This window comes from Heptranchias perlo, chromosome 12 (genome assembly GCF_035084215.1).
Source record: "Heptranchias perlo isolate sHepPer1 chromosome 12, sHepPer1.hap1, whole genome shotgun sequence".
In the NCBI taxonomy this organism is placed as follows: Eukaryota; Metazoa; Chordata; class Chondrichthyes; order Hexanchiformes; family Hexanchidae; genus Heptranchias; species Heptranchias perlo.
This window is the reverse complement of record NC_090336.1, coordinates 52,934,750-52,961,727: the sequence shown is the minus strand read 5'-3', so window position 1 is coordinate 52,961,727 and position 26,978 is coordinate 52,934,750. Positions and strand designations below refer to the sequence as shown.

The following is a 26,978-nucleotide window of genomic DNA, read 5'->3' as shown; positions in this document are numbered from 1 at the left end:
AATCGCCCATTCCTAGTTGCCCTGAGAAGGTGGTGGTGGGCCTATATAATATATTGCCTGCATCAAAACAAACTTAAGTGTCTGTATGATTGAACTTCAGATTAAAAAAAGTGCTGGGCTTCGTACAGCATGGAAGCTGAGAGATTTTAGTGCTCCATATTTTATTTGGTGCAGTTACAGTGGCAGAACAACTGAAATTATTCCTTTTGGAAAACCATTGGAAGAGCAGCTATTGCCCTTTGCACAAAATCATTCTAAAATGTAATCACCTTACTTGGAAAGATCAAAATTGAAGTAAACCATGAATTGGGGTATAAGATGAGAAATCTCTCTGGTTGCTGCTTCCCCAGAGGCACTAAAGCTGAGTGTTGTGTCCCTGCTGAGATCAACTAACTCAGCACAGACCAGGAAGTGAACTCGGGCAATTACAAGTCCATACGGTTCAGCGACTCTCTGGGTAAACTCACTGAGCTATCTGAGCAAAGCATATTGTTTTTCTTAAAGCACTTTTTCATCTCAGAAGTTAAGACGAGGGGTTGTGTCACTAAGTATGGACATATGGTGGGAAGCTTGCAGAAGTTCAGTTGGTGACCGCTATGGTTTTATCTACCACTTTTAGGGATTTTATCAGAAGGGAGGGTAAGGGGCATTAGCAGACAGGCAGCAGGCAAATTTCAACAAAACTTGGCTCCTGCCTCAGCGGGGAAGGGGAGGGATTTCATTGTAGCACTTCAAGTGCGATGGCTGTGCTGGCTGAAGATCTTCAATTTTTTTTATATAAGCAAGCTACTCAAGGCAAGCTACCATTGCTGCAAGAATCAGGTGTTGGCTTCCCTCCTGCTGGCGGACGTTGCAACAACAACAATATGCATTTGTATAGCACCTTCAACATAGTAAAAACGTCCCAAGGCGCTACACAGGAGCATTTTCAGACAAAAATTTGACACCGAGCCACATGGAGATATTAGGACAAGTGACCAAAAGCTTAGTCAAAGAGTTGGGTTTTAAGGAGCGACATAAAGGAGGAGAAGGAGGGAGTGATGCGGAGAGGTTTAGGGAGGGAATTCCAGAGCTTAAGGCTGGAGACATGGCCGCCAGTGATGGAGCGATGAATATCGGGGATGCGCAAGAGGCCAGAATTGGAGGAACATTGGGTTGGATTGCATTGGATCAGTGGAGGTGGGACTGGCAGAAATGCTGACAGCTGATGTCATCCTGCCACTCTCTGTGACATTTGGATGAAAGGAGACGAATGCAAGAAGTGCCTGCCTCTACTTCCAGCGAAGGTTATGCCAGATGTAAAAAGGAGCGGAGTCTAAGCTTTAACAGACTCTGCCCTGACTTTGCCCCCACCCATCCAGATTGCACTGTTTTTTTTGGTGTCTAGCACAAGAGTAATTTGCAGCTAACATTTTCTTAATCCAGTAACATTATTGTGCATTAAGTTTCTGACAAACTGGACTTTATTTGTGATTGAAGAGACCTCAGAAAAATGTGCCTATTGGCTTGAATAAAATGATGAATACATTATCAATTACTTTGGTTACTTACCAAAGAGTTGGTAGAATGAACTGTTCTTCACACATTGTCTGACCTGACTAATAGTTTTTGTTTTCCTTCTCTTTTGGTCTGCTAATCCTGTCGCAACCTGAAATCTTGTACAGTTCATGGGTCATCTTTATCTCTGGTCTCCAGCACATCTTCCATTTATTCAACAGTAAGTGCCTACAATCTAAATAGTTTAAGTTTTGATTCTTTTCTCCTACATGTTCAGAATATAAACAATGAGGTTTACTACAAAATACAAAAGTGTTTCTGTTTCGTTTACTTTTGAATGATATTTTAATGTTTTCTTCTTTTCCTCCTCATGATGATGGCTTCAAATCTGAAATTCCAGTTTAAAAGCTAGTTTTATTTTGCCGCCAGGCCAACTGTTTTCGTTGTACACACCCTGCCATTATACTGGTGGCAGATAGAAAAAGAAAGTCATACTGAGTTATTATTACAGAGAACTTTAAATTGCTTACAGTTTTCATAGTGTGATGTCAGAAAGCTACTTTTTTTATTGGCATATTTCTTTAGTAATATGCAATGATTTAGCTTTATAAATACATTCTGTACAATACAGTATGTTACTCCCATGCATTAAGCTGTGTTAATGTGTAACAATTTCAGACACACACACTACAGAAGGGGCAGTTCTTTTAGGTACTGGCAATAACATACATTATTTAACTTTTCTACCAAATGAATCATCACTTTTAAACAGTTTAGATTTTTGTTTTGGAAAATCAGGTCATTGCATCATTATCTCACTCTAGAAGCATTTAATTTTGCTTTGCGCATGCAAACAATAACATCTTGTGGCCACTCCCATGATGTCACTTTACCTGTTAGTTGCGTGCAAGCTGTTGTCAATGTTTTGACTTGCACAGAACAAACTACCTCCATCCAATAACAATGCAAAGGTGCTTAGGCGTTCAGAAATGTGATAGCTTGGGTGGTGTACTCCGGTTTTGTCCTCCTGAACAGTTCTTATCACATCAGTGACAATGATTAAACAAGCAGGTCCAGTATGATGACAACGTTAACACTCACCAGGGCTCTTAGAACCAGGGAGCTGATGGTAGGTAATGGTACGGATTTTGATCGAGCATAATGCTGAAATTGGAGTCTTTAGTATCACAGTTGGAAGGTGAAGAATCTGCGACTGTATTCATCCATGTGCAGGTGTTTTTTCTTCCTATGGGTTTAATGTAATTAAATGAATATCAGAGAGAGCTAGCTTCACGTTGATAACATTTAGAAACTGTGAAGGATCCAATTGATTATTTGTCCTACTGAACTGATGGGACGATTGACTGCACAATTTATTTTTACAAGAGCTTTTCTGTTGGAGTTAATTTATTTTTAAATCAAGTAGTGTTCGCATTTTGCATTGATTCAGTCAATAAATGAATGAAGTAAAAATACATTAAATTTATAAAACATTAATTACAGTAATTGTAGTTGAAATGTGTTTTGTTTTAAAATGTTCATCGTTTATATACCGGGCCCAAGGTTTATGAAAGGGGAGAATGTTGGACAAAGATGAATTAATTTTCTGATCCAATATGAACATGATGAAAAACGATTAACTAGCAGATAAATTGTTCCTGTCAGAAAATGACACCTGTTGCTGTTCCCTTTTGAAATAAAGGTGTTGTTATTATCAAGTGCTTGAAGGTATTTTGGGTGAAATACAGGTAAATAAATTGACCAGGGTGTGTGCAAGTTTTGTAATCCATGTAGGTATCTGAATGGAGAATTACAATTGTGGGCAGTGTAGTTACCTGGTGTGCTTGCACAGTGATATATTGGTTATTTATACCACAGTTTGTCTTCATTTTCTGTACTATTGGCATAAAGAACCTTCATTCATTCCAATGCGGCACACCCCTTTTGGGAGTAGAAATTAATTACATTCGCTGCCAAACAAGCAATATTGTATCATCAATAAACTATTTCATCTGGAATGCTGTGATTTACCCACAAGTTGTTGACTTTTGCTGGGTCAAAGCTTGTAGCCTTACTACTGTCAATAATTCAGCACAGTCACTTTCGATTTGTTGATTCTTCCCATGGCACGAAGCAAAGAATAATGGGGGAGTTCTCTCTGTCCCAGCCAACATTTATCCCTCAACGAGCATTGCTAAAACAGATTATCTGGGCATTTATCTCGTTGCTTTGCACAAATTGGCTGCCACCTTTACCTACACAACAACGTAAACAATTTTACAACACCAAGTTATAGTCCAACAATTTTATTTGAAATTCACAAGCTTTCGGAGGCTTCCTCCTTCCTCAGGTGAATGTTGTGGAAATGAAATCCTCGAACCCTTCGCATTTATAAATCACAGAACAATACCTGGTGATTACAGAGAGTCTTTCCAACTGCCTGTTGCCACGGCAATCACAGTGTGCAGACAGAGAGGTGTTACCTAAAAGGCCACCGAATATACAAACCACCAAAAAAAAAGAGAGAGGCAGAAACATAGAAAAGACAGCAAATGACCCGTTATATTAAAAACAGATAACATTTGTTCGCTGGTGGGGTTACGTGTAGCGTGACATGAACCCAAGATCCCGGTTGAGGCCGTCCTCATGGGTGCGGAACTTGGCTATCAATTTCTGCTTGACGATTTTGCGTTGTCGTGTGTCTCGAAGGCCGCCTTGGAGTATGCTTACCCGAAGATCGGTGGCTGAATGTCCTTGACTGCTGAAGTGTTCCCCGACTGGGAGGGAACCCTCTTGTCTGGCGATTGTTGCGCGGTGTCCGTTCATCCGTTGTCGCAGTGTCTGCATGGTCTCCCCAATGTACCATGCTCTGGGGCATCCTTTCCTGCAACGTATGAGGTAGTCAACGTTGGCCGAGTCACAGGAGTATGAACCATGCACCTGGTGGGTGGTGTCCTCTCATGTGATGGTGGTATCTGTGTCGATGATCGGGCATGTCTTGCAGAGGTTGCCGTGGCAGGGTTGTGTGGTGTCGTGGACGCTGTTCTCCTGAAAGCTGGGTAATTTGCTGCGAACGATGGTCTGTTTGAGGTTGTGTGGCTGTTTAAAGGCGAGTAGTGGAGGTGTGGGGATGGCCATAGCGAGGTGTTCATTGTCATTGATGACATGTTGATGACGACGAACACCTCGCTATGGCCATCCCCACACCTCCACTATTCGCCTTCAAACAGCCACCCAACCTCCAACAGACCATCGTTCGCAGCAAATTACCCAGCTTTCAGGAGAACAGCGTCCACGACACCACACAACCCTGCCACGGTAACCTCTGCAAGACATGCCAGATCATCGACACACATACCACCATCACACGAGAGGACACCACCCACCAGGTGCATGGTTCATACTCCTGTGACTCGGCCAACGTTGTCTACCTCATACGCTGCAGGAAAGGATGCCCCAGAGCATGGTACATTGGCGAGACCATGCAGACGCTGCGACAACGGATGAACGGACACCGCGCAACAATCGCCAGACAGGAGGGTTCCCTCCCAGTCGGGGAACACTTCAGCAGTCAAGGACATTCTGCCACCGACCTTCGGGTAAGCATACTCCAAGGCGGCCTTCGAGACACACGACAACGCAAAATCGTCGAGCAGAAATTGATAGCCAAGTTCCGCACCCATGAGGACGGCCTCAACCGGGATCTTGGGTTCATGTCACGCTACACGTAACCCCACCAGCGAACAAATGTTATCTGTTTTTAATATAACGGGTCATTTGCTGTCTTTTCTATGTTTCTGCCTCTCTCTCTTTTTTTGGTGGTTTGTATATTCGGTGGCCTTTTAGGTAACATCTCTCTGTCTGCACACTGTGATTGCCGTGGCAACGGGCAGTTGGAAAGACTCTCTGTAATCACCAGGTATTGTTCTGTGATTTATAAATGCGAAGGGTTCGAGGATTTCATTTCCACAACATTCACCTGAGGAAGGAGGAAGCCTCCGAAAGCTTGTGAATTTCAAATAAAATTGTTGGACTATAACTTGGTGTTGTAAAATTGTTTACAATTGTCAACCCCAGTCCATCACCGGCATCTCCACATCATGGCTACACAACAATGAGTATCCTTCAGAAGTGCTTAATTGGCTGTGACATTTAGGGACGCCCTGAGGACATGTAAGGTGCTTTGTTCTTTCTGTTTCGCCTGTTACCTTTGCTTGCAAGTAGGGATGGGGTTAGTAAACATGATGGAGTAATATAACCATCACTGAATATCACTCTTTAGAAAATGGGCTCGTATACTAGTAGCCAGCGTTACTATAAAATTAATATGATGTAACAGTGGCATCTGCCTTGTAAATTGTACTGGTTTTTCACCGAAGTGCCAATTTCAAACAGACCTGTATCTATAAACAACCTAGGAAGGGAACACTAATGGGGGCTGATGTTCAAGTACTGGTGTAAGTCAATTCAGCTAGAAATGGTTAAAAACTGATGTAAACCTCATTGACTTCAATGGAGATAAAAAGTGGGAGAGATGTAAAACAGGCTGTCGATCCGCTATCACCCATTTTACACTATCACACAAAGCCAAAATTACCCCTATAGTCTGCTATGAGCACTCAATTTTTCAGGGTCAGCTCATTTGCATTATTATTCACAGTGCAGATTTGGATGGGTGCGGGGAGGCAGCCTTGTGATGTGACTGGAAAATTGATCTTATTGAATGGCGGAGCAGGCTCGAGGGGCCGTATAGACTACTCCTGCTCCTATTTCTTATGTTCTTAAAATTGTATGTCAATCGAAACATAAAGGAATGGCAAAATAGGGAGACAAAAACTCTTGCAGCTTTCCAGCAATCTCATTTTACCTCATTGACTGAACGGAGTGAAGGGCAAAAATGAAAAGAAAGGAAACCAATGACTCCAGGTCTTTAGGCAAGTGATGAAGCAGCCCAACACCCTGACCCCTGTTTGAGGTTGCTGAAGTGAAGGTTCTGTTGCATGAGCTTCTGGTGATGAAAGGTGGCCCTTTGTGCCACTCCATGGCACCATCACAATTGGTCCACACTGCAGCATGCCTCGGCAGCAGTCAAGGTAGAGTGGAGGCTGTAGCTGACTATTGCGGTCACTGGCTGTTCCAGCCCTGTACTGCATGTTAGCTGCAAGAGTACTGCCCACAGCTGGCATAGCTCTGCATCTGCATCTCTGCTGACCCCAGAACCTGCGCAGACAGTTCCATATGGTCATTGCTAGGTAATTGTGGCAAATCTCCTCCCTAGGCATCACACTCTGGAATTCCCACCCGAAACACTTCTGTTCATCCATCTATCTCTCCTCTATTAAGACCCTCCTTAAAACCCACCTCTTTGATCAAGCTTTTGCTTACTCTTGCTAATCATAGAATAGAATCATAGAAAGGTTACAGCATGGAAGGTGGCCATTCGGCCCATCGAGTCCGTGCCTGTTCAATGCAAGAGCAATCCAGCTAGTCCCATTCCCCCACCCTATCACCGTAGCCCTGCAAATGTTTTCCTTTCAAGTATTTATCCAGCTCCCTTTTGAAGGCCATGATTGAATCTGTCTCCACCACTCCCTCGGGCAGTGCATTCCAGATCGTAACCACTCGCTGTGTAAAAAAGTTTTTCCTCATGTCACCTTTTTGTTTTGCCAATCACCTTAAATCTTTGTCCTCTGGTTCTTGACCCTTCTACCAATGGGAACAGTTTCTCTCTATCTACTCTGTCTCGACCCTTCATGATTTTGAATACCTCTATCAAATCTCCTCGCAACCTTCTTTGTTCCAAGGAGAACAACCCCAGCTTCTCCAGTCTATCCACGTAACTAAAATCCCTCATCCCTGGAATCATTCTAGTAAATCTCTTCTGCACCCTCTCTTAAGGCCTTCACATCTTTCCTAAAGTGCGGTGCCCAGAATGGGACACAATACTCCAGCTGTGGCCAAACCAGTGTTTTATAAAGGTTCATCATGATTTCCTTGCTTTTATACTCTCTCTGCCTCTATTTATAAAGCCCAGGATCCCGAATGCTTTTTTAACCACCTTCTCAACCTGCCCTGCCACCTTCAACGATTTGATATTTAATATTTCCTCCTTTGACTCCGCGTCCTTTTTTTTGATTCTGGAAACCTGCTTATTTTGTTTTTATTTTCCTCAGCCCCTTAAATGCAGAGGTGGTTCAGAAAAAAAATTATTATTTTTATCTTGCAGTGTGACTTCAGTGGGATTTTGAAAGAGAATATGTAAATGCTGTGAGGAGTCCATTAAGGGGGAATTTAATGAAACCGATGAGGAACAAAAGCAATTTCAAAATATGTTCGTAAATAAGCTCCGTCAATATAGATATTAGTTATTCCACTTCAAGGGACCAAGTAAGTTTTTTTTGCAACAAATGAAACAGCATCTGGAACTCCTCATCTCTGTTGACATATTCTGTTTGTTCATGGAGGGCTGCTAGTAGAACATTAACGGCATTTTAAATGAATTCTAAAACAATGTGCTGCTGTTGCACAGAAAACACCATCATGCACTTGGAAATAGCACTTAATTTTTGTCCAGTCTGTACCTTACACGTTGAGCAGCGAGAGCTTAATTCCCTGCTTGTAAAGGATTTAAATTCAGTTCAGTTGACGTGTATGCAAATTATACCTGATTTGCACGCACCTTATAATTACCTGTGCCTTCAACCATCCCGTTGGTAATGTGTCAGATTACGAGTTGAAACGTATGCTTCAGTATGTGGTTCAGCAGGAGGCAACATCACATTCAAATCAGCTCATCTGAAATAGCTTGATTCAAATCCATTTAAATTGGAATGCTTTTAAGCAACCAAGGGAGTGTTTGTTTGCTTCACACTCATTAGAGTAAGGCTGATCTGCAGTTTTTAAATGCTGAATTTCAATTCAAAAAAGCCAACTAATCGAAATTAACTGCAGTGGTGTAAACAAGTTTTTTTTGTCATTAATTCTTGTGAAGCAGACTGAGTGTGTGGCAGTTCAGTAAAAATGAAGTTGCTGTAGTGTAGTATCGGCTGTGGGGAATGAGACAAACCCCTTGATTAAGAGAGTGCAGTCATGGATGCAAAAAAGTGCTGGCCATTTCAAGTGAACCCGAACACCCGAGCAAGGTTAGTTTTAGTGGTCTGACATGAGAACTGATTGCCTAAAGGTGGTAATTCATTTCAACTCTTGCCATTTTTCTTATTGTCATTCATCAGGAACACTTAACTGCCCTGCTGCACTCCTAGTAACCGAGCTTGAGGGAATATACTATCCGTCTCCTGGGTTCCTTTTGAAAATTGCATGCTATTTTACTGTGTTGAGACATTTTAAAGTGATCACTTACAAGGACAAACATTGATGTCATCAATGTTTCACCAAGTATTGCAGATTTTTGAAGCCTCATAATCTCACTGATTTTGTTTTTAAATTGATAATGATGCATTATGCTTTTGGTGTACCATTATATTTTCTGCAGTCAATACAAAAGAGAATGAAACTTGTAGCTTTGCTGCTAAATTCATCCCCAACGTGTACAAGTGATGATTTTGTCCTTTTAGTATCTTGCAAAAACATGTCTTGAGGTTAGGGTTGGATCATCATGTCCTAGGAAGGAGAAATATTGGCTATGATTCCTACTGCTGATCACTGTCTGGTGATTCCTAATGGAAAGTACGTGTTGGGGTGTGCAGTGAGGACAGAAATAGGCTCAACTCTGACGCATCTCTCCATGGTTAAGTAACCATCAACATTCACTGTTCAGAATTCGTACATGAGGAATGGCAAGTTAGGTGAGATACTGAAGGGCTATCAGTATCTGGGACACTGCATAAGTCACTACCATTAGAAGATGAATCATAAGGGCAAAAAACCTAGAGAAGCTATATGGTCGTTAAGTCAAAATTATGAAAGCAATGCATTCATGAATAATCCATGCAGATAGCAAAGTCACTTTTCCTTCTTAGAGTCATAGAAAGGTTACAGCACAGAAGGAGGCCATTCGGCCCATCGAGTCCATGCTAGTTCTATGCAAGAGCAATCCAGCTAGCCCCACTCCCCTGCCCTATCCCCGTAGCCCGGCAATTTTTTTCTTTTCAAGTATTTATCCAGTTCCCTTTTGAAAGCCACAACTGAATCTGCCTCCACCACCCCCTGGCAGTGCATTCCTGATCCTAACCACTCGCTGTATAAAAAAGTTTTTCCTCATGTCACCTTTGGTTCTTTTGCCAATCACCTGAAATCTATGTCCTCTGGTTCTTGACCCTTCCGCCAATGGGAATAGTTTCTCTCTATCCTGTTGAGACCCTTCATGATTTTAAACACCTCTATCAAATCATATAAGTATCATGTAATAATGTTTCACTTAATTTTTGCTTTGCAATCTTTTTATACCTTCTGGTCTTTTAAAATTGCAACATTATTTTTTTTCTTGTTTTAGCCTGAGGAAAAATCACAGTCAGAGGTAAGCATACTTTAATATGATTCAAACATTTGAAATGGTTGGTAAACTATTAAGAATCCACAATACTGAATGAAATTACTAAGCAGTTGGAGAAGCATGAGTTAATCTGGACCAATGCACACAATTTTCATAAGGCGGGTTGTGCTTTTTTATTGAATTCGTCGACAAAATAAAGGAGATAAAGGAATATAGCAGATGTTTATATGGATTTTCAAAAAAACATTTGCTGTGGTACCACTTAAGAGACTTATGGCAAAGATGACACTAAATGGAATTTAAGGGCATGTGGCCACATGGATAGAGAAATGGAGTGCAGATAGTAAAGGACTTGGGGTAAAGGGAAATTTCTTGGATTGGTGAGTGGTGTTCCAAAGGGCTCTGAGTTGGGGAAACTATTATTTATTATACACATAAATGATCTGGATTCGGGAATTGAGGAAATACGATCAAACTTCGTTGTTGACACCAAACTTGGGGAGGATGGGGGTGTGGAGCAAATTGTGCCAAGGATTGTCAAAGACCTCAAGAGGAAATAGATAGGCTGGAAAGATGGCAAATGCACTTCAGTGGTGTACATTGTGAAGTCATATGTTTTGGAAGCAAGGGAAGCAAAACGAAATACACCGCAAACAGTAGGGTTTTAAATGGATCTGAGGGGCCTTGATGTGCATAGACGTAGGTCTTTGAAAGTGGCAGTGTAAGTAAATACGGCCATACAAAAAGCAAACAAAATCCTTGGCCTTGTATGTAATGGCAATGGATACAAAAGCAAGGAGGTAATATTGAACTTGCACAAGACCTAGTCAGGACATAGTTGGAATATCATATAGTTTTAGGCAACCCATTGTTGCGAGGGTGTAAAAGTAATAAAGAAGGTTCATTGTAAAATGTTAGCAGAGATGAGGATTACAGTCATGAGGAGATATTGAAGAAGTTAGGGCCTTTTTCATTAGGTGGTTAAAGATTGACTTGATGAGGATTTTCAAGATGATGAAGAGTTATGAGACAGTAACATGAGGGTGCAATTTTAAGATAATTACAAAAAGAATTTAGGGAGAGGTTAGGAAAAAAAATTATTTACACAAGGACAGTTAGAATGTGGAATTCTCTGCTTAAAAAGCCTTTGTTGAAGCAGAGTCCATAAGTTGTTTTACAAGGGAATTCGATAGTTGCTTGAAAAAGAGGAATATTAAAGGCCGTGTGGAGCAAGCAGAAGAATGGGTTTTACACTATGTGGTGAAAGACACTGGATTTAACTGAATGAGATAAATGTCCTCTTTCTGAGGTGTCGCATTTGGATCCTGTGAGGGAAATTCTGAAAAAAAGTACTGTGTAAATCTATTTCAAATATATTGAATTTTCAGTGCAGCATTGTAACGCAGTTTGTGACATTTAATTTTGTGGCGTTATGGTTTGCAGATCCGAAAACTTCGACGAGAGCTTGATGTTTCCCAGGAGAAAGTGGCAGCACTTACAACACAGCTGACTGCTAATGTAAGTGAGCGGGGTAGTGGGGAAGGGTCTGGGGATTTAATGCAGCTATCATTAAAGTTACATTAAGTTGCTCAGAGGAATTGGTCCAGCTATGTAACTGTGAAAACTTGCTTTTACTGTTGCACTATTATACAGCAAAGGAAAAGCTATAACTTCAAATATATCTACTTCAAACTTGGTCAGCTTCTGTCTTCCAAGGTTTGGTTACTCTTTCATATTCATGGTATTGGCTTAGATGACTATGGTGATTTTGTTATTAATAGACGTTGTTAATTTGTGTGGACTTTTTAAAATCCCTCTTTACTAGTTGAACAACATTTTAACCTAACTATTATTTCTCTCGATATTCTTGGGTCGCAATTCCAAATATTACAGAATACACTAAGAACAAGATACAAAACACACAGAAAATGCTTCTGTTAATAATGCATTGTAAAGTAGGAGAAAAATGAAGTTGCCTCCTTCACATAAGTGTGTGCCTGTTCTGTGAATTTACTTTCTTCAGAAACCTCCTCTGTTAAATGTATTATAAGATTCATTTAAATGAACAATTTTACAGACTTTACAGAAAATACAATCCAAAGTTGCAAGAAGGAATCCTATTTCTCTCTCTCACAAAAAGTATTATCATCATATTTTCAACTCCTCTTTAGTGCTCCCCACACTTTAACATACAGCACTACCACCTCTGTTTCAGTGGTTGGCTGCTAGGAAGTTCCTGAGACCTATTGAGGGTGACTTGACCTCTTAGCTTTTCCTTCCTCCTTTACAGGGATGTACATGGCCTCTGCTTTGTGTCCTCCACTGATAGCAGCGATAAATCAGGAATTTGCTTATTTTATCGATGTAACAAGACGAAGGGCCAAGGCCCATAATGCAGAACACTGACAAGGTTGAAAATAGTAATTGAGAAGACTAAATAAATCACCAACTAACGATTAACTGACACTAATTTGGGGTTTTTGAAATCTGTAGATTATTGGGAGAAGGAAAGACTGAAGAAGGTGAAAAGTTCCATCATTCTGAAGTCCTAGGAAAGAATGAGATACTATAGGAGAGGGTATCCTATAGTATCTCATTCTATACTATAGAATCATTATTTCAATAACAGGAGGTGGTGGAACATGTAGGGCAATGCACTTGTTGGTTCCTGACACACCTCAGCATAACACAGTAGAATATTAATACAGTAAGCCATGGCGCTGCTGATATCTTTTTCAAAGTATATCTACAAACATGCGCTCTGCTGTTTTCATTGGTATAGTTTACTCATAACACAAGGCTGTCTCCAGTTTTCCAAAAAAATGTAGTTGTTTTTAATTAAAATTATTCAAGTATTTGCCACCATAGAAACTGAGATGAAATATCAAAGATTTTAAAAATGGATCAAATCAATTTTGTAAGATTGCTTTGAGGTGTATTGGTCAACAAAAAAAAATTGAATTTTACGATCATGCCTGGATCAGATGGTTTGGCCTTATTGTGTTTGGCATACAATTGCCAGCAGGTTTTAGACAGTCTGTTGGATTTTTCATTTGTAAAGTACTTCTAATAGACAAGGCAATTAGGAGAAGAAGTAAATTAAAATTTGAATAAAACATACAACATTCTACTGTGTAATAAAGTTTGTTAACTTGCTACAAGGGTTGGAAATTACTCTGTTGGGAATTATTTGGTAGATGGATGTTTGCAGAACTCCAGAAATGTTATCAATCATAAGTTCCTGGCTTAGATTAAAATGTTGTAAATTAATTTTGTAGCCTGGAATGGAGTTTGTGGTTATAATTTATAACAATGTTGAGTTTGAATAATGAGGGATACTGCCAATCATATTTGGTGGTTTATTATTCATATTCTCCTTGCTACCTGTGCACTCTTTGTAACGCCCCTCCTTGCTTGGCATAATTTATGAATAGGACTGTGCATTGCAGGATTTTGGGTCAAATTTCCTCATACTTCCACGTTCAGAAAAGATGTTACACCAGTTGTGCATGGTGTTAATACAAAATCTAGCAAATAAAAGCTAGACAAGTAACAGGAAGGGTGTTAATGAAATGGGAAAACCGATAAATAGGGAAGAGTCATTTTAAATAGGAAGGAAAGGGGCAAGGAAAATAAAGCAATGGATAAGAGCAAGTAGATAAGATTAAATAGATGAGATAAATATACAATAAAAAAGAATTTAACAAAGTGGATAGCATGCAAAAGGAATAAAGGGAGTAGAGGAGGATTTAAGTGAAGAGAAAATAATTATAAGTAGCCAACGCAGATTTCAGAAACTAAGATTGTGTTTGACAAACCGAATAAAATTCTTTGAGGAGATGACAGATTTGAAACTTGGAGAATTGGGGCTGTTTTAGTTAGAACAGAGGAGATTAAGGGTGATTTGGCTGGGGTATTCAAAATTATGAAGAGATTCGACTTGTTAGAAACAGACTGTTTCTCGTGATTGAGGGGTCTAGAATGAGGGAACGTCGATATAAGATTAAATGTAAGAGGTTTAAGACAGAGGACAGGGATTTTTTTTTACACGGAGGGTCATGAGGCTGTGGAATACACCACAAAAGTTAGTGATTGAATCAGAGACCATGTTTAAATTTAATAATAAGTTAGATTGGTGGTTGAAGGAAAGGGGAATGAAGGTATGTGGGAACAGAGCGGGTTTAGGATTACTGCTCATGTAGAAGATAAACACCAACGCAGGCTGGTTGAGCTGAACATCTGTTTCCTTGTTGTAATTTCTATGTATGTACGCCCTTTAACTGGCAGATGTACAGCTTACTTGGCAAAAGAAACAGAATAAAGTTGATGAAGTGTGTGCATGCCCACTCGAAAGCTGGCTCATTAAGGCCTGCATCTCCGTGCAAGTTGGGAGGGGAACCTGACATGCTGGGCCTTTGCCTTGCACCAACTGATTCCTCATTAAACCCTATCAGTGCTTAATACTTTATCCTGAGCTTCCTCTTCATCACTATGGTGGTTGGCAGGTGATGCTCTTCATGTGTGCCCAGTTGACTACTAGAGCTTTTCTTGTTCTGTGAAGAGAACAGATGGGACATTAGGAGTACATCAGCACAATTATTCTTTTGAATGCTTCATTGGCATTACGTGTATTATTATGTGCCTGCGCACAATCAGCATACACAGGCGTGTTGATGTGACATATTTTGCAAATCTTAGAAGATCTAAATAATATGGTACAAACCAAAAATTCTGCATGCCCCCACCCCCCACCAATTCCCATAGTCGCCATATCTTCGAGACTCTTCCTCCAGAATTAATCAATTGCAGTGGAATCTTGACGATCTGCCACAATGCAGATCCATCTGGGAAGTAATTTAAATTGGCAGATAAGGGAGTCTCCAACTTTGACTGCTGTTTGTTCTGCCACCTTCCACCGACCTGCCCCAGTTCTTAACTCTAAAAGCACTCACCTCCATTATGCCTGTCAACGTCGCCTGGTACTGTAACAATTCGTCTATTAGCTGACTTGCTGGCTCAAATGCCAGCTCCCAAATGCACCTGACAGACATAAGCCATCAAACCCCCACTGTAGGCCTGAACCTCCTACTCCATGTCCCCCAACTACAGAGGAAGGAACTAAAGGTAATACATAAAATCATAGAATGATTACAGCACAGAAGGAGGCCATTCGGCCCATCGAGCCCATGCCGGCTCTTTGTGAGAGCATATCAGTTAGTCCCATTCCACCGCTCTTTCCCCGTAACCCTGCAAATTCTTTCCCTTCAAGTATTTTTTCCAATTCTTTTTTGAAAGCAACAATTGAATCTACTTCCACCACCCTTTCAGGCAGTGCATTCCAGATCATAACTACTCTCTGCGTAAAAAAAGGATTTCCTCATGTCGCCTTTGGTTCTTTTGCCAATCACCTTAAATCTGTGTTCTCTGGTTCTCGACCCTTCTGCCAATGGAAACAGTTTCTCTTTATTTACTTCATCTAAGCCCTCCATGAATTTGAACACCTCTATCAAATCTCCTCTTAACCTACTCTGCTCTAAGGGGAACAACCCCAGTTTCTCCAGCCTATCCACATAACTGAAGCCCCTCAGCCCTGGAGCCAATTTAGTAAATCCTATCTGCACCCTCTCTTAGGCCTTCACATCCTTCCTACAGTGCGGTTCCCAGAATTGGACGCAATACTCCAGTTGTGGCCGAACCAGTGTTTTATAAAGGTTCAACATAACTTCCTTGTTTTTGTACTGTCTGCCTCTATTTATAAAGCCCAGGATTCCGTATGCTTTTTTAACCACTTTCTCAACCTGCCCTGCGACCTTCAAAGATTTGTGCACATATACCCCCAGGTCTCTCTGTTCCTGCACCCCCTTTAGAATTGTACCATTTAGTTTATATTGCCTCTCCTCATTCTTCACGCCAAAATGTATCACTTCACACTTCTCTGCGTTAAATTTCATCTGTCATGTGTCCGCCCAAGCCACCAGCCTGTCTATGTCCTTTTGATGTCTATTACTATCCTCCTCACTGTTTACTACACTTCCAAGTTTTGTGTCATCTGCAAATTTTGAAATTGTGCCCTGTGCACTCAAGTCCAAGTCATTAATATATATTGAGAAAAGCAGTGGTCCTGGTACCGACCCCTAGGGAACACTACTGTATATCTTCCTCCGGTCCGAAAAACAACGGTTCAACACTACTCTCTGTTTCCTGTCTCTTAGCCAATTTTGTATCCATGCTGCCACTGCACATTTTATTCCTTGGGCTTCAATTTTGCTAACAAGCCTATTATGTGGCACTTCATCAAACGCCTTCTGAAAGTCCATATACACAATGCAATATGCACTTGCGTCAGGAATTCGGACAGTAGCCTGTGTGACACTCACCTCAGTGGAGCTGCAGCATTAAAGCGCTGTGAACTTGAGCAGATCTGAAACTGGGAGATAGTCATGTTGAACTACAAAGTTGCTGAACTGACCTGTGATAAAATTAGTAGTCGTCATTTTATAACCGGCATCACTTTTTCTATCATTAAAATTGTACTAAATCTATCACTTATACCCTCAAATTGGTGGCGATACTTTATCTGATTTGTTGAATGGGAATGTAAGGGAGTATGTTCAGATTTAATCTTTGAAGTATTCCTTCAAGGCATCTCTCTGTGTTCGGCCTAAACCAGCTGGCATGAGTAATAGTAAGTGAATGACCTTGCATGCTTACCTGTCAGCACCTTGTCTGGAGGCATCGTTTCATTCTCTTCCAATTTTTCTTGGCATAAGTGCTCCTATAATGGTAGTTTATTTTTGGTTGGGCTTTCAGTGATTAAAAATTTGTCCTTTGCTATTATTGCTCTTGTGATCCCTGCATGTTTTCTTTATAAGCACGAGGAGTGTAGTAAAATCCTGCTCTGTGCTAATGGACAGGTGCGGGACAGATACATGTAGTTGGCTATATGCCGATTGCGTTGTAGGACAAATGAACTGTAGAAGTAGAGAAATGAAGCCTTCTGTTTGTGCCTTTAGGGTAGATTTGGGATAAATTTCTAGAAAGCCAAAAATAAAAATGAAAGATTACTATTTAAACCAGAAGGACAGTAAGTAGGGCTGCAGCTTGCTCTATCATAAAATGGAAGGATGAACACCTGATTTCATTGCTGTTGAGAGCTACCAAGTGGAACCCGGGCACTTTCCATGAGAGAGCTGGGGTGTCAGAGGGAACGTCACTCCTGAACAACACTGTTACAATACCCGGAGGCCAGTTTTAGACCAATACTTTTAGAGGCCTAATATCAAATCATGGATGAAGGTGGTTTGAGAAAATCCAAATAAGAGGAAAGGAGAAAAATAACAACAATTATAAAACGATTGCACATGCTTTGAAGTGTCTTATATTAGTCAAATAAACTTATCATCTATATTGGATCATATAGTTTTTGACAGCTAAGGTAAATGTTTTGATGTAAATTAGCTCAGCACTTTCCATGTAATTTATTTCTAAGACTATTCTTCCTGGGGAATTGGAAAGGAATTCATTGGCCCTAAATTTACTGTCAAAATAACAGTGAGGCTAATAGCGTTCGTCCTTATTTATGCGCAAATGCTACAGCAACTTCAGGCGAGGGCAGATGCACGATTAAATGCGGAAATCGAAAAGTTGCTGTCTGAGATGCATCGCTCCGCCATTAGCTTTGCGAAATCGGCATCACCACTGAAAAGCATTAAGCGGCGTGAAGTTCCAGTATTTGCGCAGTAGATACAAACGAAACTCGCCTCAGAAAGTTAAGTCAAGTCTAAGTACGACGTGATAAATGTTAATTACTGCCAGTCAACCTCTGTGGCACTGAAAATTAACTTTTAAATGAGTGGAATCTCATTCCTTCAGGTTTTAATTGTTGTTGGAGACTTTTTTAAAATGTAAAATTCATTTTTTTAAAAACTTTTTCTTTCTGTATCTTTTTTCCTTCTCTCTTAACCCAATCTTTCTTCCCCTCTCTTTATTTCTCTTTCTGTACCTGATTTGACATTGAATTCACCCACTCCAATTTGCACTTCCTTGTGCTGTGAATTTCACAATCCTTCAATCTGATTGGTTAAGGAGATAGGCAGTTGCCTTGCCTTGTTCACTCAGATCCCGAATGCCCTGTAGAGGGCGCCGTGCCATTTCCATCTCGCACTTCCGGCAACTTACAGTGCAAAATATCATTGAAATTATACAGGCAAGGGCAAGTAACAGCAGGCACCATTCGTTGACGTATTCTGGGCCATTATTGTAAATTTTAGCCCACATGAATTGTTTCTCACTGAATGCTACATCAAAATTGTGTTACTGTTTTTTTTTCAGGTGAGTTACCAAGCACAGTAATATATGATTCAAATTCAGGGTCAGAAATGAGCATGAGCTTATTAGTTTGTAGTCATGGTGGACATTAAGGATTTGTTTTCTGCTCTGATGAATAAATGCATATTCTGTGGTACTGAGCCTTAAAGACCAGGAAAGCCTCAGGCCCAGTGGTATAACTGAGTTAGTCAGTATTGGCCCTGATGACGCAATTAATTTCAGATTTCCAAGGTGAAGGAGGAGAAAGGAAAATGACTAAAGTTTTGGCTGCTGGTCACTATGTAGTGAACTTTGCTGATGTTGCTTTTGTGTGGCTATTGGATGAGATCAGGATTGGTCTCTGTTATGATAGCTGCCATGGTCAAATAATTGCTGACGTTCACTATACAGGCCAACAGAAAATGTGGGCACTAGGCTAAAGCCCTGGAGGGCTGCGTAACCCTTGGAATCATGCCCCAATATGACTCACCATTTTCAAAAGTAGAAAGTAAAGGGCCGAAAATCAGTGGAGAATTGAAGCAGGGATAAAAAACTGTTTTGCTTGAACAGTGTTTCTTCTTCTGATGTCATTTTACGTGGCGAATTGCATACTTATTCATACAAAAAGGCTTAAATTCCAAGCCAGTGATACTGTTGAATGTTGTTTTCTTTCCTGGGGGCATGTTGGCATTGTGTTCATTTAGAGAATGATCTATTTGGCATGCTGGTGAAAAGTGCTTGCAAGACAGATAAGTACAGTATGTTTGATATCTTGTATTTGGGGATTACTGGAGACACCAAGATGGGTGATAAGTACTTTTCACTTAGCAACAAGCAGCATTAGAAGATCAATGTCTGAATCAGAGTAAAATGTTTGATACATGCTTAAAAAAAATTGCACCGACAGCATTTCCCTTCTATTTAATTGTTTTGCCAGTGTAGCTTTTGTTTTTTTTTAAATCACGAGTTTGAAAAACAATTATGAAATGTAATGATAAGTTTGAATTAGTGTCATTTGCATTTTGGCTAATTCTTAGTTAATAAGTTGTTTGGATCCCTATATTTTGTATTTTAAATTTATTTCTTTAGCGTTTAATATCTGAAAAGAGCGTAACAAGCTGCTCTCATTTCGAAACAACTTTTCTTTTCATCTGCAGCTTATCGATGATCACTTTCTGCCCTGTTGGCCTGTCGTCTGTTCTTTAATCACTCAATGACCATAGTTGTTTAATAAATTCCTCAATGTGTTGATAACCTGTTCTTAAAAAGGTTGTGTCTTGTTAATTTCAGTCGGATATGTTTCCATGCCTTGGATTTTCCAATTGGATTTTTGACAGTCAACCATAAATATACTCAAGTCGTGACTTGTTGATTAACAAAGTCTTATGTTATGAACCTGTACAGCAAATTGCTTTGACAGTCTAGTACGTTGTTGCTTCTGGTCTCCAAAAACCTTATCTGTTCTGGATGAGTAAAGTAAGGCAGTTATTTTATTTCCAATTCAACATTGCAGCAGCAGTAAGCATGGCAAGCTTTTGAAGGCAGTTTTCCAAATGAATTAAAATGCAACCCACATAATACCCCGTTTATTTGATCTCGCCTTCTTGAAAGAGATGTTAGCAAGGTTAATTGAATTTCTTGACTGTCCCAAAATAATGTACTGTATTGTGAGAAAAAGTGACAACTGAGAAGTGGGCTGCTTGTATTATTAAATCTATTTTAACTGGAATTTTTGTCACTGTTGTACTCTTGCAAGTCAAAGGACAACTGCATCAGTCAGAGGTTAAGAAGAGGAGTAATTTGTGAATGATTTAGTAAAGTATCTGAATAACAGCTGTACAAACACGGTATTTCAGGATTAGGTGTTGGGCTTCCCGAGCGCTGCTATTGGCATTCTCCACCTCAGCTTAGGGAATGGGCTGATGCCACCTGTGCTTGTGCTAAATGAGGCCAAACGTGTTGCTTCACATTTAAAACAACCAATTAACGAAATCTCGCATTATGTTACAATTTAATTGGCATTGTTCTGCTATTAAAAGTTTTAAAATATTCTCAAAACTATTTTTTACTCGCTATTTGGGAAACCACATCTAATCTGGAGAAGATTAAAAGAATTTTCAAATTGTTTTGACTAATGGACAAGAGGCTATTTTGGCGTTTAGCCAGATATTACTATATGCGAGCGGTTACGTTCATGTAGGTTTTATTGATTCAACATAATTTTTCTAGCATAATTGCACGTGTGCATTTCTTGCTGACATTCATTTAATAGTTCCCCTACATTGCAAAACTATCTTTCTATTTTTCTTTCTCAAAAGACAAATATAAGGTTTTACTTTCAGTTACTAAAAACAAAATCGGAGAGCACAAGAAATCAGATTAGTTTGGCTTCATACCAACTGTGCTTAAAATGATGAACTAGTTCATTTATGGTGTAGGGATAAACCACCTCGTGCGGATATAAGGCGTCGCTTGTATTTCTTGTAGTCCCCTGTAAGACCACGTCCCTTCTTAAATGTCAGTGTTATTGTGTAAACTTTAACAGTCAGATGGTTTTGTGCGAGTGCTTACTTTATTTTTCTTCTTAGTGTGACTTGTTAATAAGGTCATTATGGTTGCGTGTTTAACTGGGAAACCGTCTTAAAACTCTCATGTTAAATTGTCAGCATAGTGATTGATGTGGTATAATTGCCTAGGTTAATTTATTACTTTGCCAGCATTTGTGAATCTGTTTATGTCATCAGAGAGACCGGAGAGTGCTTCCTATCACCCGCATGTAGAAAGCTGTTTATGTACATTTGATCCTCTGGGTTCTGCCCGAAGGAGCCTGACACTGCCTCAGGCCCTGCCTGTTCAAATCAGAACTTTGTGCTTGGGGGCCTGCTTATGTGTGTTTTAAAGAAGCAACAGAATAAAGAGCTTGTGACACTTCTACACTCTCAAATGTCTGTTGTAAGCTCTCCAAACAAGCTAGCCAGTACCTTGCCCTGGCCTAGCCTCAACCATTACCCCTCTGTGCAAAGGAAGGGCACTAAGAATGGACAGTCAGAGCTGAGCAGCAGTGACCATTGTTGTGATCAATGCAACGAAAATTCCAGCTTTTCCAAAGAGCATCCATCACCATATCCATTTGCAAATATGAATGAGGTGGGATTATTTATTTAACATGAATTGATTTGTCATTAACAGTATAAATGTCTGTGGACTTTTTCCAAAATGAAATGTTACTTATTTGTTTTGGACAAGAAGATTGCATGCTTGCAGGAGGAGTTAAGGGACCATGTAAATTGGCCTTTTGTGAAACAACTGGCCTTTGTTCACTCGCTGAAAGAAAACAGTGCAAACTTGTTTGAATATTTGTCATCAGGAGTTTGTTTTTCATATTTGACTGTGCTCTGCTGTTTGGAAGGTTCCCTAATCTTTTCTCGAATAATCTTTGAGAGATTTCAAGTAGTAACAGTGCCTAAAGTTACTTAAGTGGCCATTGCAATAGTGGAAAAATTAATAAAACTGCAAGAAAAGTATCGAATTTAGGTAATACATGACCAGAATTGTTCTTGTGATAAAGGATCAACTCTTTTGAGCAGTGGCGTACTGCAGACTGAACAAGAAATTGCATTAAGAGCCTGTATAACTCCAAGGAGTCTCTTGTGACTTGGTTTATTTTGTGATAAATCACTGCTTAGATGTTTTTATTTGACTTGTGGAGGATGTGATTTTTCATTGAAATGTAATGCACAATGTTGAGGATAAAATTTTGTGCCACATATCCAAAATATATTGCAGCAGAGACTGACAGAAGGATGGATTAATAGAGGTCTAATGTTGATATTAGTTTAGCGACAGCAGTGGGACTTGTTTCAAGGAGGAGATTTGTATGAATGAGGTTATGGCCTGCCAGAGGGCTAGGTTCCAGGAGGGAAAAGCTAGTAGGGGAGAAGTGAAATTATATTAGAAGCACCATTAAGCCATGAATAGAGATATATCATTGAGATTGTTGTAAAAACGCAAGAGCAAACAGGCTCCCACTGCTTTGGCAGTGTAGTCTATAAATGACCACTTGTTGTATGATTTCCTCCTTGTGGGGAATCGTCTGGACTCTGCTGTGTACCTTGCCTACACACATGGCTGAAGTTAGACCGTACAGCTCTGAAGGTCCCAAGTTCACTTTCCAATCAGTGCCAAGTTAACTGGTTTCAACTGAGCAGTAGGACAAGGCAGCACAGGTTAGAGCTAATAAAAGGAAAACTTAAGATTGATATCAGGAAGATCATAAACAGAATGGATTTCTATATAGAATGATGGAGGTGAAAACTTTGGAGTTGGTTAAGAAAAATATTGAATGCCGTGGTGGGGGGAATTGTTGGATTTTTCTGGATGGAGGCACTAAGATGGGGGTGAATGGCTTTCTGCACCTGTATTTATCTTGTGAATATAATGAGAACAAAATGTGACAGCTTTACTCAGTTGGTGGTACTCATGACTGAGGGTTCGAGCCCCACTCCATGAATTGAGGGGTAGTTACACACCCCTAAGCAATGCTATGGGAATATTGTGTCATCAGAGGTGCAGTCCTTTGGATGAGGTGTTAAACCAAAGCCCTATCTGAGTAGACATTAAAGATCCACTATCACTGTTTGAAGAAAAGCAGGGCGTTCTCCTGATGCCCTGAATTCCTCTCCCAAACACCTGCCAAAAATAGATTATTTATCTTGTTTGTGATATCCTGCTGTATACAAAATACCTGCTGAGTTTGCCTATATAATAACAGTGACTGCACTTTCAAAGGAATTCATTGCAGATGAACTGCTTTGGGACTTTTGTCAGAGACCTGATAATGTTCTGTATAAATGCGAGTCAACATTTTGGGGCTTCAGATCCCCTGGGCGATGGAGGGGGCAACATTCAACCACGGCTCTCATTCCTAATCACTATCTAATGACCCCTGCTGGAAATGGATGTGGAGACGTTGGGTGAGAATAGGTTAAGACTCAGATAACCCTGGGATGAAAGGGTTCTCCTATGAGGAGAGGTTGAGTAGAATGGGCCTGTATTCTCTGGAATTTAGAAGAATGAGAGGTGATCTCATTGAATTGGGCTTGACAGGGTAAATGCGGAGAGGCTGTTTTCCCTGGCTGGAGAGTCTAGAACTAGGGGGCATATTCTCAGGATAAGGGGTCAGCCATTTCGGACTGAGATGAGGAAAAATTTCTTCACTCAGATGATTATGAATCTTTGGAATTCTCTACCCCAGAGGGCTGTGGATGCTCATTCATTGAATATATTCAAAACTGAGATTGGTAGATTTTTGGACACTAAGGGAATCAAGAGATATGGGGATAGGGCGGGAAAGTAGAGTTGAGGTGGAAGATCAGCTATGATCTTATTGAATGCTGGAGCAGGCTCGAGGGGCCGTATGACCTACTGCTGCTCCTATTTCTTATGTTCTTATGTTTCCCATCACTCAGCAAGCTGTCAACATTGTTTCTTACCCCATCTTGTTCCAATTGATTAATCAGTCTCAAGTCATCAGAGAGATGGACCAAAGAGATATGTAAAGATTCATACTCGGGGACCCAGGGCTCGATTTTCAAATGAAACTCCAGGTGCATTGGAGGCGGAGGTGTGGCAGTGGAAATCTGTAAAATCCGGAACGGGTAAGGAACCCGGCTCCAACCCGCCGACTTCTGCGTCTCACACAGACGCATCTGTGTGTGTGCAGGGTTCTGGAATCTGGAAGTCCCGCCGACAATTAAAGCCAGTGGGACGATACTTAAAGAAGCAAATGTACCTCATTGAGGTACTTAAGGTACTTTATTTCTTACATATTAGGTAGTTAAAACGATTTTCAACTTACCTGGGCGGCTTTCCCATGGCTTCCGATTCATGCTGCCATGGGTGAAAGGCCGGATCAGGTAAAAAATAAACAAAATAAATTAAATAAAATAACATTTCACAAAGTTTAAAAAAAATAAATAATCCTACCTTTCAAATGATCTCACCTGCAACCCCCTTCTCCGATGTCTCTTCTCCAATGTCTCCCCCCACCTCCGACAATGTCCGATTTCCCCCCCCCCATCTTTGTGTCCCCCCTTCCGATCTTTGTGCCCTCCCCCCCCACTCTCTGTTCCAGCACCAGATGACGTCTCTCTCTCTTTCTCCCCAACCCCCCACCTCGGCGTTGCAGCTCCTGTCGGCAGCCTACCTGTCAATCAGACTGGCTGCCGGGCGCAAAACTCGGAAAAAAGATTAATGAGCATCAATGACCTCGCGATCACGTGGGGAAAGGTAAGATTTTGTTATCCGGGTTTGCCATGCGTCCGTAACCACCGCTCCCCTCGCTACCACCCCACCACCGTTTGAAAATCGAGCCCCCTGTGTCCACTCCAGTTCGCTTTGCAGTATAGTGCTGCATCTCACTTAACTTTTGTTATTTTTTATTTTAAGAGGGATAGTTAAACCTGTAATTAGTGTGAATCTACAGTGCACCATTCCTACTGTTCATTTATTCATTTGCAGTTCAGTGAGGCAGTTTACAGTCCAAGCCATGATCTAGTGAAGTGTTTATTGTACTACTTTCCAAAGTTGAATATGATCCCATGAAGGGTATGTGATATAACCAGTAAGCTGAAGTATAGAGAAGAGGGTTCTCTGTTTGACTCCTGGACTTGCTGCAAATAACCTAGATATTTGGCAGGCAAAGGCATCCCAATAATAGGGAGCGAGAGTGGTCTGAGAGGCTGAACGATAGGAAATATCTGGAGTTGAGACAATCAGAAATGCTGTGCTGTAAATATGGGCCATAATTTCCTTTTTTTAAAGAAGGAATCACATACCCTTCTTTCATAGATGTTAATGATACACGCTCAAACTTGGTAGGCCATTTCCAGTTTTGGGTCTCCTACTCAGAAGGATAAGGAAGCTATGATGATACCCGGGTTGGGAGGCTTTAGTTATCAGCAGGGACAAGAGAAATTAACACTCTTTTCATTCAAACAGAGAAAGTTAAGAGGGGTGCTGATAGAGGTGTTCATTATTATGAAAGGTTTGATTAGGGAAATAGAAGAAAACTATTTTCACTGGTTGGTGAGTCTTTAACGCAAGGGCATTAATTTAATGTTCGTTAATCCAGATGTGAAGTATTTGTGCGTAACGGCTGCATGGAAAAATGGCTTCACGGAGAAAGAGAAAATTCCAACTCACTAAGTATGTGGAAAAAGATTCATTATAATGCAAAAGAGATGACTAGGTGGTTAATTCTGCATAGAAACACTTTATTTCAGTGTGTTGAAATTAACCCATTAGTAAGAAAGGTAGCATAATTTTTTTGAAGGTAAATGATGTTTTTATCCATCACAGATTATGCTGTGGTGGATATATGTTCTAATGTGTACTTTTAGAGAATAGAGTTATAAAAATGAAATCAACAAGGTTCTTTAACATAACAATGATACCAAAGTTAACTTCTGTGAAACCAAAATGCCTTCATTAGTCCTCCAAGATATTTCCTGCAGTGCCTTAAAAGACTACTGTTCTTCCGCAGCATACAGACCACAGAGGCAAAAGTAGTATTGCCATTTTTTTCTGCCCTTTGCACATTTGTAGAATTTTTTTTATGGTCAGTTGATTACAAAAGAATGCAGCAAGATTGCAGCTTGAGATTTGCCCAGTGGCATTGAATTATCTGTTTACAAGGATAGTGACATTCTGTCATTTCTTTAGTAAGCAGCTCTTGAATCGTTTTGCATGTATCTTATGATTTTTTACCTGGAAAGGGGTTAAGGTCATGTTTTGAGATGAAACTATTATTATTAACTATTATTTTTGAAGTTGCACATTCATGGTTGCTTTATGGTGGATGCAAAGTTGAGGCAGCTATGTAAATATTTCATGAACATGGTGTACAGAACAAGTATTCAAGGTTTTCCACACTTACAAATTCTAGGGTGGGAGTGTCCAAATCTCAAGTCCCCAGTGTATTATGGGACTAACTACTACTGTTGCTTTCCTGGCAACTTACTCTATTTTGTTAATTTAATTAGTTTTCTTTGGTTGTTCCATGGTTTTCTCTCACTATTTCTATCCACCTTACTAACTTTCTATCTCTTTCAATCTTTAATACTTTGTAATTTTCTGTCAATTTCTCTTGTCTTTATGTCTCTTCCTTTCTCCCTTGGTTTTTCATTGCCCAAAATTCTTGCTCTCCAAGGAGCAGAACAGAGTCAATTATAGTTTGTAATTAAATAAGAAAAAAATTCAACCTGTAATCACACCTATTGACAAAACTGCTCTTCGAGCATGGAGAGCTTCCTTAATGGAACTATATGGAAAAGGCATTATTAAGCATAAAGATAAACAGTAAATTGAAACCCTCATTAATAATCATGTTCTTGTTATATTGCTTTATAATTTTGAAAGCACCAGCAATGCATTTTTTGCTGAAATGCTTCGCTGGTTGCGAGCGAATAAAGCATTGTGGCCTTTATATTGGTGGTGACAGTGCCCTGGTGTGTGGCACGATCAAATGTTAGTGGATCAACAAAGGCACATATGAATAGGAGTAGACCATTCAGCCCCTCGAGCCTGTTCTGCAAAAGACAGAGCACTTGAAGTAATAGGTGATAACACAGTTATTATTTTGCATTGAAACTATCTTGTCCATCATACCTCAAGACCAATTCTTACATCCATTAAAAGTCAATGGGAGCTTTAACTTACTATT

General features: G+C 40.2%; 1 protein-coding gene across 4 annotated transcripts in view; it reads left to right on the top strand.

Annotated features, from left to right (window-relative positions):
- The window catches only part of nav2a (neuron navigator 2a), a 369,482-nt gene that overhangs the window by 290,804 nt on the left and 51,700 nt on the right, over positions 1–26,978 (top strand). For all 4 annotated transcript variants that reach the window (XM_067994109.1, XM_067994108.1, XM_067994107.1 and 1 more), the window contains 3 exons: positions 1,665–1,717; positions 9,950–9,973; positions 11,393–11,467. In XM_067994109.1, the coding sequence (XP_067850210.1) occupies positions 1,665–1,717; positions 9,950–9,973; positions 11,393–11,467 (152 nt within the window). The remainder of the gene's footprint in view (positions 1–1,664; positions 1,718–9,949; positions 9,974–11,392; positions 11,468–26,978) is intronic.